Source organism: Pseudochaenichthys georgianus, chromosome 24 (assembly GCF_902827115.2).
Source record: "Pseudochaenichthys georgianus chromosome 24, fPseGeo1.2, whole genome shotgun sequence".
Lineage (NCBI taxonomy): Eukaryota > Metazoa > Chordata > Actinopteri > Perciformes > Channichthyidae > Pseudochaenichthys > Pseudochaenichthys georgianus.
The window spans coordinates 34,976,721-34,989,842 of NC_047526.1; the positions used below are offsets into that span (position 1 = coordinate 34,976,721).

Consider the following 13,122-nt stretch of genomic DNA (forward strand, 5'->3'; position numbering starts at 1 on the left):
TATATAAGTATTGATTTGTTAGATCTCACTCTGTTCCTTTTGTGACAGTGCACTCTGCAGGCAGAAGATGAAGATGTCATTCTGCGGTCCATTGAGGGGATTACAGTGGGCCTTTATGTTGTCAAACACAATTCCACCATGAGACCAGAGGACAGGTGAGACCAGAGGACAGAGGAGGACAGAGGAGACCAGAGGACAGAGGAGACCAGAGGACAGATTGTCCTGGAAGGCCAACAGGTACTAACTTATGTGGACAACATTGCATTAGCTGCTACCATGCTGTTTGGACTAATGTATGCAATGAACCTGAACTACCCCCCTAAACTGAAGTGCGGGAAGGGGCGTGGTGGTGCAGCAGGTCTGTGAGGTAGGGGGGGGCCTGATTGTTGAGGGTTTTGTGAGTAATGAGGAGGACTTTGAAGTTCATTATTTGACGGACGGGGAGCCAGTGGAGGTTCTGGAGGACGGAAGTGATGTGGTCTCGGGAGCGGGTGTGGGTGAGGAGGCGGGCAGCAGAGTTCTGGATATGTTGGAGTTTATTGATTAGGTTGGATGGTATGCCGTAGAGCAGTGGTTCCCAAACGGTGTGCCGCGGCACACTGGTGTGCCGTGAGGCAAGTCCGGGTGTGCCGTGGGATTTTGTGACAACCATACGTTATTATTGCAATATACAACTACACAAAAATAAAAAAAATGTAATTTACTATATCAGTACTTTGTAGGTTTATATGTACGTAATCTGCGCGACTTGCGGTCCACATCTCCACGTGCAGTGCTGCATAAACATGGCTGAGTCAGCGATAACTCGAGGGGTGGAGGTATGCCCATTACTTTGAGTTCATCCGAAGAATAGACAGGAATGTGACGGTGAGGTGCAAACTGTGTCCAGGCCAGAAGCTGTTATCCACTGCTGTAAACACCACGTCAAACCTCAACAAGCACCTGCAAAGAACACATGCTAAGGTGGAGCTACCGCACACGCTATTTGTTGTTTGTTTATATCACAGTCTGTTCTTCTTCTCTGTCTTCCGGTTGTTGCCTGTTTTGAATGACGAATACACACTACCGCCACCTGCTGGTAAGAGAGTTATTGCCACTCACGCATGCGCAGTTCGTACGTGCTCGGCTGAAGTCTTTGCGGTGTCTGGTTCCAGTGCAACACATGGCCAACACGCAGGAGAACACGCCGACGCAACAGAGTGAGCAGAGATAGACTGCACAAAATATACAGATAGCAGGAGACAGAGAACAGCCATGGTCAGATAGGAAAACATTCAGGATCTGGATCAGTCTTATGCGACAATGGAAACTGAACTAAAGAGAACATTTGAAACTTTAGCAGTCTGCGTGATCTGCTTGCAGGGAGGGGCGGGCCGGCCCTGCGAGTAAAGTAACGAGTAAAGTAACGAAGTAGTGTAATATATTACTTTTTTAAAGTAATATGTAATATGTAATATATTACTTTTTTTTAGTAACGACCCCATCTCTGCTGAAATGTTACATTTATAATTTGTAGTTCAGGACCATGGACAATGCAGCTTCTTTGCATTGACAGTTCTCTGTGCTGAATTTCCTTTGTCTCATTTTTAATGTTGTGACCTGTCTGGTTTAAATGAGTGTGTTGCTGCTTTGATGAAGCCTAATTTGATAACGTTTCAAATTAATTTCTGAAATATTTCGTTAATAAATATTTTATGAGTAATATAGTTGTCTTTGTCACATTTTATTTGGCATTAGTCAATAATTATGCATATTTACAGATATTTTACATGATATGAGTGATAACACGTGTTATAAGGGCTATTTTGCACAATAGGTGTGCCTTGAGATTTTTACTTGTCCTTTGGTGTGCCTTGGGCACAACAAGTTTGGGAACCACTGCCGTAGAGGATGCTATTGCAGTAGTCGAGTCGTGAAGTGATGAATGCATGAATCAGGGTTTCAGCAGCAGAGGAGGAGAGTGATGGGAGGAGACGGGCAATGTTTTATAATTAACATTAACATAACAATTTCATGTTTCTTTGACATAACATAGTTGTGTGTCTTTAACATAATGGAATAGTTTTGATTACACATGTTTTTCATGTGTGCAACCGGTTTCCATATTAAATTCATGTTAATCCAACAGCCTTTTTTTTCAGTGTGGGTAAAAAATGACCCGCATACATTTTCTATGGAATTTCGTTTTTTTTTCAAAATGTACATTTTTTTTTTTAAATTATAAATAGTGAAAAATATAAAATATTTCTAGTGTGAACCAAAATATAATACTAAATATTATACAAGTGATTTTTCTTAACCAAAATGAGAAAAGTGGCATAAAAACACATATTATTCTAATGCGGGTCATGTTTGACCCACTTAGGGAAGAGCGTAGGGTCCAGTTACTCTAAGGGCATCTAAGGGTAACCTGAGTTATGTTTCTGAGCATTCTCGTGTCACTTTTGGTGCATTTCTTTGCTTTGCTTTTATACCCAACAGAGGGAAGGCTCACTAGAAGTGGAGAAGAGGAGGGAGGTTGTTTTATAAGTAAAGGCATGATATTCATAGTAATAGTAGTTAGTACATGAAGGAATCACAAAACACAGTGTAGGTCTAAGATAAACATGTCTTTATTTGCACATATACAGTATATAAATCAGGACTCAATTAGATTAGACTCAATGAATGCTGAAAACATATGTCATGTTAACAGCAACGCTAAATGAAAGTGGATTAAAATAAGTTATTCTGCACACAGAAATATTAAACCGAACTAAATCTGCAGTAGCTTCAACAACAAGCAATACATCTTAAAATCAGCTCTGAAACCTTCAGCTGGAAGATAATATGAGAAAGTAAACAAGCGTTAAAAACTAATTCCTGTTAGACTGAGTTCAAATCCAGCTGCATAATGTCATAAATTATACAATAGATAACTGAAAATGATGTTTAATCTTCCACTCCTGAAGTGAAACATGATGATGGATGTAGACGTTGTTGATCAGTGGAGTCTGATGGAGGCAGAAGTGTTCCTCAAACTCCATCACGAGGTCTGATGTTGTCATAGTTCACTGTACCATCATCTACACCATAACGCACCTGAGGAAAACAACAACAACACTGGGTTGGTTACAAAGGAAGTAAACACAGTTCACAGTTTAGTCAGCAGACCCTGAACGCACCATCAGTTCATCCCTTCCTCCCAAAAACCCTTGAACGCTTCATCCTTCATTGCCCACTTCCCTTCTTCCATTCATCCGTCCATCACTACATCCCTCCTTCCTGACATCCCTTTAAACATCCCTTCAACCCTTCATCCCTTTATACATCCCTTAGATCAGGGGTGTCAAACTCAAGGCCCGGGGGCCAAATCCGGCCCGCGACTTCATCTCATGCGGCCCCTCAAGTGATTGCAAAGAATATTATACGGTTACATGCCGATTTACAGAAGCACGTTGCCCATAAACTACATATCCCACAATGCATCTCAAATTTGACTTTTTTCTCAGAATTTGCCTTTTTTTCTCAGAACAAGTTTTTTTCTCAGAATTTGACTTATTTTCTTCAAAATATTAATTTTTTCTTAGAATTTGCCTTTTTCTCATAATTAGATTTTTTTTTAAATCATTTTGTAACATTCTCAGTGAAGAGACTTGCAATGATTTGCCCTAGACTTCTGCTTTCAGACGTAGTTAATTATGAAGTTATTACCCTGTCCGATAATAATCCAATGCAGAGGCAATGATGTAATATAAATATAATACATTATTTTATATATATTAAATATTTATATATGTATTTTGATATATAGTCTTAAAGTTACAACCGGCACTTTGAGTGCAACCATAATGCTGATGTGGCCCGCGAAGAAATTGAGTTTGACAGCCCTGCCTTAGATTCTTCATCCCTCCTTCCCTTCATCCCTTCATACATTCAACCCTACTCTCTGTAATCCATTGATCCCCTCAACCCTTCCTCCCTCCCTATATCCATCTTTCCCTAAATCCACTCATCCCTTTAAACCTTTCATCCCTAATTCCCTTTGTCCCTTCATCCTTTTAAAACTCATTATACCTACATCCCTTCAACCACCCCTCAATTATTTGAAAACTTATCCCTTCATCCTCTCCCCCCGTCCCCCTCATCTCTTTCTATTTACGTTTGATCTGATTCAAATGTTTACTGTTGTTGTTACGTGCTCTGTGTTTTCTCTGTCTCTTCTGTCCAGACTTGGTTCCTTATTGCCGGTAGGCATGCATGTGAGTTACGGCTGTGCTGAAAATAAATGCCCGTCGATAACTAAATTCTGTGTTTGGCGTGGTTGTTTTTATGTTGCGGGTCTTCCCACGAGCCACTACCGCTTGGTAGAGGGACGGGACGTAACAACTGTCAAAACGTTTGTCTTCTTATCCATAAAACTTACAATGTTTTCATCCGTCTGAGGTTTCTGTCCTGAAGAGGCAAAAGAGCATCAATGTAATCTTCCACAGTTAAAATCCAGGTTTATCAAAAGCTTCTTGTTTGTAAAGTACAATGTGTGAATGTCCTCACCTTGAGTCCTCTTCCGTCTGATGACAGCCACAGCGATTATTGTGAGAGCTGCAACATCCACTATCACAACGATGATGATCCACCACCACCAACCTGGAAGAGGAATTCAAATCATAACATTTAGAGTTTAATAAAAAAGTACATTTTGTTGATGATTCAGTTTTTCAGGTGTTTGAGAAACGGATTAACAAAACTCAACAAATCTTTAGTAGCTAAACATGTTCTCACCAGAGGACTGAAGGCTGAACGTTAACTAAATGTAATCACGTTGAACGCAAATCAGTGCAAAGATGTGATGTTATTTCTCGTGGAAATGTATTTCCTTTTTTAAAAAAAAGCAGCTTAAAACAAACCAATTAAAAGTATTTGATTGAAGAGAAAGATTTGTAATCAATCAATATTCATATATAAATAAATAAATCATTTACTTTAATTTCAGACTAGTGTCGTTATAAAAGTTAATTAAACTAATTTCTATAAAGAAAACTAAGAACAACCTCTTGAATATTCAGTGATCACAGAAGCTGTCGTAGGGGAACCTGATCTGGAGTCGCTCTCTGTTGCTGCTGCTGCTGTGTCCTCACCTGAACAGATGAACACAGATCAACACATGTTTCACTTGAAAACTGTCTTATGGGCAATTTATATTGTGATGTAATAATAAAACTTCAAATCATTAAATAAGTAAAAATATATGAGTTAATTAAGTCACTTTGAATGGCTCAACATGTTCTCACCTGAGGACTGAGGCCTGAAGGGAAACACCTGCACTTCTCCTGTGAACACATCAGTTACTTCGCAAGTAAACAACTCAGACCTTGTTGTGTTACTCAGAAAAGTCACAGAGGCAGAGCAGGAAGACTGTGATGTCTTTATCTCTCTGTGATCTTCTTCTGTGATATATCTGTGATCTTTATCCACATCTCGACCCTGAAGCAGCCACTTCGCTCTGTGTCTACACCGTCCATATGTCGCCACAGAGCAGCATAACGTCACCTCATCATTGTCCTGATGCTCAGTCACTGAAGATGGAGATATTGAGAGAGAAAGACAACAATAATACAAAAAACTTCATCCCTGTAATCATAATTATTGTAAGGTTTCATTGTAATCAGTGTATACGTCTAACCATAGAGTTTGGAAACATTATGATTTAAATACTCACTGGTAACAACAGACAGATAAACCCCAGAGCCTGAATCTTGTTGTTCTCCTGATCTGAACTGATCTGTGCAGATGTAACCTCCAGCATCCTCCTCTGTGACCTTCTTTATAACCAGAGCACATTTCTCTGTAACTCTCAGTCTGTCTGATTTAGCTTTGGCTTCTTTGAAAATCTGCCCACCACTAACCAGCGCTACTGCGATTCTTGGATCAGTGAAGAACCATGAAGTACCATTACATTTATCCTGATCATGGATCACATAGTTACACGGCAAAGTGGCTTCATCTCCAGCTCTGACAGAGAGGGAGAGGGGTCGCTGTCCAATTGCAGCCCCTGAATAAACGAAAGAGAGAAATATAAAGAATACAGAGGAATACAAATGTTCATTTAAGATACAACAAAAGTTTCCCGATGTGTCTAAAAGTTGCCTTCCCCTCGTTGGAAGACAAACAGAAAACTTCTCTGTCTTTGTTAAAAGGAGGTTAGGTAATAAAGTAACATTCATGATGAATAAATGACCGTTGTGTTTTCAAATGTCATATTCAGTACTTGTTGTAGGAATGCTTACCTGTAGACTGAAGCAGCAGAACGAGAAATAAAGACATTTGAATCCGTTTGAACTCGTCCATCGTGATTCTCCGTCTCTCTGATCTTGATGTTGTTGATGGATGAGATCCGAGCCAGCATACAGTCGATCTCCGTTTAGTCACTGACTATATACAACACATCAGTATTAAATTAGCCATCCCTCACAATGACTGCTCTCACGTGGAACACATTCACAAAAAGGGAAGAGGAAATGTAGAACGTACCTGACAATATACAACAACATCAGTAGTTATTAAATTGTTTTCTTCCCTCTCACCAACTTTTCTCACGTGGAACATTCACAAAAAAGGGAAGAGGAAAATGTGAGGGACACGATATGTAGGGGGGAAGTCCCCACAAAAATAATCTTCTGTGTACAGTGACTGAATCCTGGAGGTTCAGCCCACTAATATCAGTCAGGTATTCAACGTTTAATAAATAAAGAACACAGAATTATTAAATACAAAACACAGAATTTGTGTGATTCTAATAAATGATTTATAACTAAACACCACTGCATATTTACAACTGTTACATTTAGACTATTTGGGATGTTTGTTGGTCTTCATTTCTTGTCGATTTTCAAACAGCCTAACATCGTTTTAAAGCGTCTTTTTCTATAATTAAAATGTTTCTCAATATAATTCAATATAATCCGAAACAATCAAACAATTTTAAGGCTCAATTTGAGTCTTAAAGGTCACCTATCATGCTGTTTGTAGGCAATAGCATAGGTTTCAGATATATACAAATATATAAAAACCATGTCTATGAAGTGTTTTGCTCAAAATACCAAACATATCACCCATTCTAGCCACGCCTCATATCCCTCTATTTCACTTCCTGTTTCAAAAGTGCTGATTTTGGGTATAAAGCTTAGCTCATGCGGGACCCGGCAGCTACTGTCCAAACTAAATACTGCAGTGATGAAACGCCAGTGGCGGCTGGTGGAAAATATTTTTGGTGGGGCTGTTGATAGAGTGAGTAAAACAATTTTTTTTGGGAGAAATTACCCCTTAAATTAGGACTTCTGGTGATGTAATGGCGCGTTTCCAGTGCAGCGCGGAGCTTGCTTTAATGCTGCATTCAGACCGGATGCGATGCGAATATTCGCTTCGCTCTAAACGCTCCTATCGCATCGCTCTAGTCGCTCGAGTTTCACCGCGGCTGCCAGCTGTGTTTACTCGCATCATTCAAACAAAACGCGCTCTGGAGCTACAACTACAACAAAATGAACATATTTTACCGTGATTAAATTGTAATACACATTTCTAAATGATGCCGACGTAACAACATACTGATACCGGTTAGTAAAAACCATGAATTAATGCTTTGACAAGTCTGCAGACAGACGGCAGGCGAAAAACCCTTTAAAATGCTTGTTTTCTGAAGGGAGATTGGGTCGACCAGGCTAAGCTAACGTTGTATATGCTCACTCCACACTCACAACAACGGCCTACAGACATAAATAAACCAGCGACTGTATTCGCCATCACACAGACAGTGCCGAGCCGTGCGGGGCCCGTTTTTGGTTGCGCTTCCACTTGGCCTAGTACCAGCTAGCGGGTCCTAATTCACAGTTTTTCTGGCATAACTTCGTGGTTCTAGGGCCAGGAACAACCAGGCTGAGTCGGGCTGAGCATGCTAAACAAGAGAGAGAATCGCTGGCAAGGGGGCTACAACTACAACAAGATGAACATATTTTACCGTGATTAAATTGTAATACACGTTTCAAAATGATGCCGAATTAACAACATACTGATACCGGTTAGTAAAAACCATGAATTAATGCTTTGATAAGTCTGCAGACAGACGGCAGAGAAACACCTTTTAAAATGCGGCTTTTAAAAACCGGCCGCCACTGTGAAACACCATATATGGGGCGAAGCCTGCGAGCTAATTCAGGCAGTCAACTCGAGCACTTATGCTGCATTCATACATAACGCCCCTTGCCACTCTACAACCAACCAAACAGAGTCTCCTTAATTTGCCGCTCTATTTAACCTGCCAGATCTCTCTCTATGCATTGCTTCCTGCTGTTATTGCTGCAGCTACTTCCACGTCGCTGCTGCTTGCTGCCCCACCACCACCCCAGCTTCCACCTGTAGGCTCAGGAGGGTTAGTTATTTAATCATCACTCATCGTGCTATGTATATCTGTGGAGTGATGAGGCCCGAGCCTAGACGCCAAACTCAACTATATATATATATATTCTAATAAACATTTTAGAGAAACACTTGAGCTGTCTGACTGAACATGGATTATCAAGGATCCTCTCTGAAACAGTCTGGAGCTCAAAGGCTTTCTCTCTTGCCGGTTATACCACAAGGTGAGTTCCTTTTTATATCCTGCTTCTTCACACACATGCTCTCCAGTACAGGTTAGCTCTGAGTGTTAAGGATGCTAATAGCCGATTTCCCACCAAGTACTTTGCCGTACTTAGTGCCCAGCACTTAGTGCCAGCATGGAACTAAGTACAGGTCGCGTTCACACCGGAATAAGTTCCCTGAGGGAAGATTACGCAAATGAAGCCGCTGACGTCACTTCGCGGCCGGAAGTCCCCGGAGTTGGGACCTTCCGAGTAAATCGCCAGAACGCCGACACCTCCTCATCACTCCACCGCTCCGTTTTTTTTTTTGTGTTGCCATAAATTATTCTCTCTCCGTTGGTGCGCGGGGCTAATGTTAATGCTAATAATGCTAATTCAGTAATCACACTGCAGTTACTAACCCAACACGCATTACTTCGTTACTTTTATAAAATCGGTAATCACACTACAGTTACCTACTAACATACAGAATGACTAGATTCACCCTTTGACAGACAAGAGGGATTTCCACCGCAGGTTTATATTTACGTAACATGTGCACGACTTGCGCGTCCACATGCAGTGAATAAAAATGGCTGAGTCAACAGCGAAAACTTTCGAGGGGTGCCCATTATTTTGAGTTCGTCCGAAGAAAGGACAGGAATGTGACGGTGAGGTGCAAACTGTGTCCAGGCCAGAAGCTTTTATCTACTGCTGCAAACACAACGTCAAACCTCAACAAGCACCTGCAAAGATAACATGCTAACGTGAAGCTAATAGCTAAGGAGGACCTCCGAATCCAGAGTGAGGATGTCGAGTAAAGTAACGAGTAACACTTTAGGTGCGCCGCATTTGCGCTTCAGATGAGGCTCCCTCCGCAAATGAAGCAAATAATAAAAATAATAAAATTCAATAACGTGCTTTAACCACTAGGTGTCCCTTTCTATCAGCTGTGCACCGTTATGGTGTAAATACAGCCTATCTACCAATTGGATCAAATATAAAAGTCAGCCGAATTAGTGTTGATACGGCAAGGAGACGTATTGTGTGAAAAGAAATGTAAGATGTTGTTTAATGGCTGATATATTTATGATCCACGTCACGTTTTCAGTTTTGGCGGCAGTCCTTCCTGTTTGTCTAGAAGTCTTCTCATCAGGGCTCTATAAATAGAGAATTACGGCAGATATGTAATATTTAATGCAGCCGAACCGTGTATTACAATGCCGTTATGTGATGACTTTCAAAGAGAAAAGCAAGAACACTCGGAATAAAGTATAATTTTTGTTTTTGGATTTCACATCGCATAAACACCATATCCCAACGTGCATTGCGGCTAAACCATCCAATCACCGAGCTGAGGATCTTGCCTACGTCTGTTTCTGGTATTGTTTATGATGGATGTATTTTTTCATACACACATTCCTTCACATTTAAATCTTAATTTACATTAAAGTATTTCGTGAGACCTTCTAAAATGTTTTGAAATATAACGACAGTTCTAGTTGAAGAGTTTGTAAATTAACATGAACTCAAACTGTTGCCTGGCAACGCAATCGCACAACGTCACGTCCGTTAATTCCACACACATGGATTAACATCGATTTAATACATTAATGTAGCCTTTGTTTCTGCTAAACGAGGTGTCGACCAGCTGGGGCAACAAGTAAATCGTCAAAATCGAGTGTGACTATTAAAAATAAATCATTATTATATTAATATTGACAATAACAACCGACCGTCGGGGTAGAGCATTTGCTTGGCATTTCCGGGTATTTCTCCACTGGTTGGGCCATGTTAACAATACCGTGTAACTGTCACGTTTGAAGGGACGAAATCCTGACATCTTCACGTCTCCCAGCATGGTAAATCGTCACATGTTCACGACTTGCCGTGATACCGGGTTGTACAAAATACATGTTCCTACCTGAGGACTGAAGGCTGAAGGGAAACCGCTGAACTTTTTCAATGAAACTGCACATTTACATAACTTCAACCTCAATGTGTGACTCAAATAAGAAGTCAGAAATGTCACAGAGGCAGAACAGGAAGACTGTGATGTCTCTAAATGTGGGTGTTGTTTATCCACAGGTTTACCCTGAAGCAGCCACTTCACTCTGTGTCCATACCGACCATATCTCAACACAGAGCAACGTAACATCACCTCATCAATGTCCTGATGCTCAGCCACCGAAGATGGAGATATTGTGACAGAAAGACAGTAAAATAACCTTAAACTCTGTAATCATAATTATTGTAATGTTTCAGTATTTTGCAGGAAAACAAATGATGTAAATACTCACTGGTAACAACAGACAGATCAACCTGAGAGTCTTTCCCTCGTGGTCGTCCTGATCTGAACTGTCTGCAGATGTAACGACCAGCATCGATCTGTCCACGGACAACCAGCTCGATCGACGCTGTGTTTCCTGAATCACTGAATACCCAGTTAGTGCCTTCACATTTATCCTGACCATTTATCACATTGTTACAAGGCAAAGTGACTTCATCTCCAACTCTGACAGCGAAGGAGAGGAAACGCTGTCCGGCTAAGAAGACAAGAGAAAAATATAATAACATGTGAAATATAAATATTACTAATAACATCAGTGTGAAGATCATTTTAGTTTTAAAAACATTGTGCCTCGTGGTATCATAGTGATCATCAAACTAACTATTCACCTCGTTGAAAAACAAACAGACAACTTGGTTAAAATAATATTTTACTCATACAAATGTTATCTGTACTCTTACCTGTAAACTGAAGCAGCAGAATGAGAAATGTCTACTGTTTAATCCGTTTAAACTCCATCGTGAATCTCCGTCTGTCTGCCTCCTCTCTCTCGTTCTGATGAAACGTTTCTGAAATAGCGCTTTAGTCGAGCGATGCTGCATCTACTTCCTGTGTTAAATATGATGTCCCCTTCTCTAAGTGGTTTTAGACTATACTTGTAGACGTCAAAATCCCCCAAAACGTTGTTACATTTTTTATTTAGTTATCTCCTAGGTTCCAACTGTGTCCAATCCCACATGCTGCAGTTGGGACATTGGTGTGTTTTATTGCCTGAGAAAAAGAAGACAAGGAATGAAGCTTAGCGCAAGTTCAATAAGGAAGACCTAACACGAGTCACTTACACGTCACTCGATGGCTCCCTTCCCCCCTCATTAAATATGAGGGCGTCACTAAATTCCTTAAATGCCTGCTCTTCCTCCCTGTCAGTTGTCATTTGCAGATGACCGCAACCCGTCTCCACCCCTCTCGCCTCCAGTCTCCTCCAGGACAAAGCTAGACCTTCCTTCTTCAGACCGGTCTCACCTACTCAGCACCACCACCAGTGTCTAGACCCCGGGGATTTCATCGGAGCGGTGCTTTCCCTCCTGAATGATTATCCTGCAAACCGGGGCCTAATCGCCAAACACCATTACATTCTCCTGTTGTATTATCATGGCAATCATTTCATTCATATGACGTGTAAACAATAAATATGTAATTCTTACATCACGTCTCTCCGGTTTGTACTAAGGAAGTTAAAAAGGTGCAGATAGTTTTCTCTATATGGTGGCATGTTATCAGGATTCATGGTGATGTTTGACAGCACAGATTAATACATGTGTCAAATATGTTGACAGTATGTTAATACCGTAGCAGCTGGTAAAGAACAAAGACAAGATGACATTTCCTTGCTTTGAGACCTGTTGGTTTCTCATTGTCTTGGCAGTCTTTCTGAGAACTGAAGGGGAAGTGTAATGGTGTGAAAACAGCAGCAGACCTCTGGAGGTTTAACCATCCAATGTTTGGTAACAATCAGAAACAAACAAGGCTAACGGAAAGAGAAAGCTAAAACGTTGTCCAATTAAAAACAGCTTGGACACCTAGAAAAGTGTAGTGTCAATAAGTTCCAATATATGGAGATTGCTGCCTTGGACATTAACTACAATATGTCCCTCAAAGTGACACATGTACCAACCAATAAGAGACTCAAAATGACCTCAAAGAAACCTAAAGCGACTATAACAAGACCAAAGCGTCTTTGAGTTTCATGAAAAGCGCTATAAAAGTCCCATGTATTATTATTATTATTATTATTATTATTAAAACAACCACAAGTAGATGCAAAACAGCTGCGAAGAGACTCACAACGACAATAAAATGGACAAAACAAACACAAAATGACTACAAAGAGACAGTGGTGATTTTGTGTCTTTGTAGTAATTTACCACGATACACAAAGAGACTACAAAAAGCCAAAAAAAAGGACTACGAAGTGACACAAAGAAGGTTTCTCATTTCTCTAAATCCCCTCCTCGACTCCTATCCTTATGTCCTAGTCCCGCCCACAGGAGATGCGAGCGGAGGAGTCGAGGAGGGGAAATTAGAGAAATAAGAAACCTTCAAAATCACCGTAAAGAAACACAAAATGGCCACAAAGAGACTTCAAGGGACAAAAACAAGAAGACAGACAAAAAAGACCACAAAGAGACACCGAATGACCACAGAGACAAAACAAAAGTACTCCAAAGAGACACTAAA

At 40.6% G+C, this 13,122-nt stretch overlaps 1 protein-coding gene across 1 annotated transcript; it reads right to left on the minus strand.

Moving 5' to 3' along the window:
* Window positions 1-2,596: 2,596 nt before the first annotated feature.
* Window positions 2,597-11,419, minus strand: LOC117440297 (uncharacterized). Its single transcript, XM_034076600.1, has 9 exons — window positions 11,346-11,419; window positions 10,895-11,140; window positions 6,267-6,411; window positions 5,699-6,031; window positions 5,271-5,555; window positions 5,031-5,117; window positions 4,534-4,626; window positions 4,406-4,434; window positions 2,597-3,081 (listed from the first exon to the last, which is right to left on the minus strand). Exons 2-9 carry the CDS (start codon window positions 11,066-11,068, stop codon window positions 3,016-3,018), a joined length of 1,212 nt encoding a protein of 403 aa, XP_033932491.1. The 5' UTR covers window positions 11,069-11,140; window positions 11,346-11,419; the 3' UTR covers window positions 2,597-3,015.
* Window positions 11,420-13,122: the final 1,703 nt, after the last annotated feature.

Bases quoted from the DNA above. Each gene is read 5' to 3' on its own strand.
- LOC117440297 (XM_034076600.1), bottom strand. From the start codon at position 11,068: ATGGTCAGGATAAATGTGAAGGCACTAACTGGGTATTCAGTGATTCAG. The intron at 6,032-6,266 runs GTAAGCATTCCT...TCGTTTATTCAG, and splicing joins TCTGCTGCTTCAGTCTACAG to GGGCTGCAATTGGACAGCGA. The intron at 5,118-5,270 runs GTGAGAACATGT...TCATCTGTTCAG, and splicing joins CTTCAGGCCTCAGTCCTCAG to GTGAGGACACAGCAGCAGCA.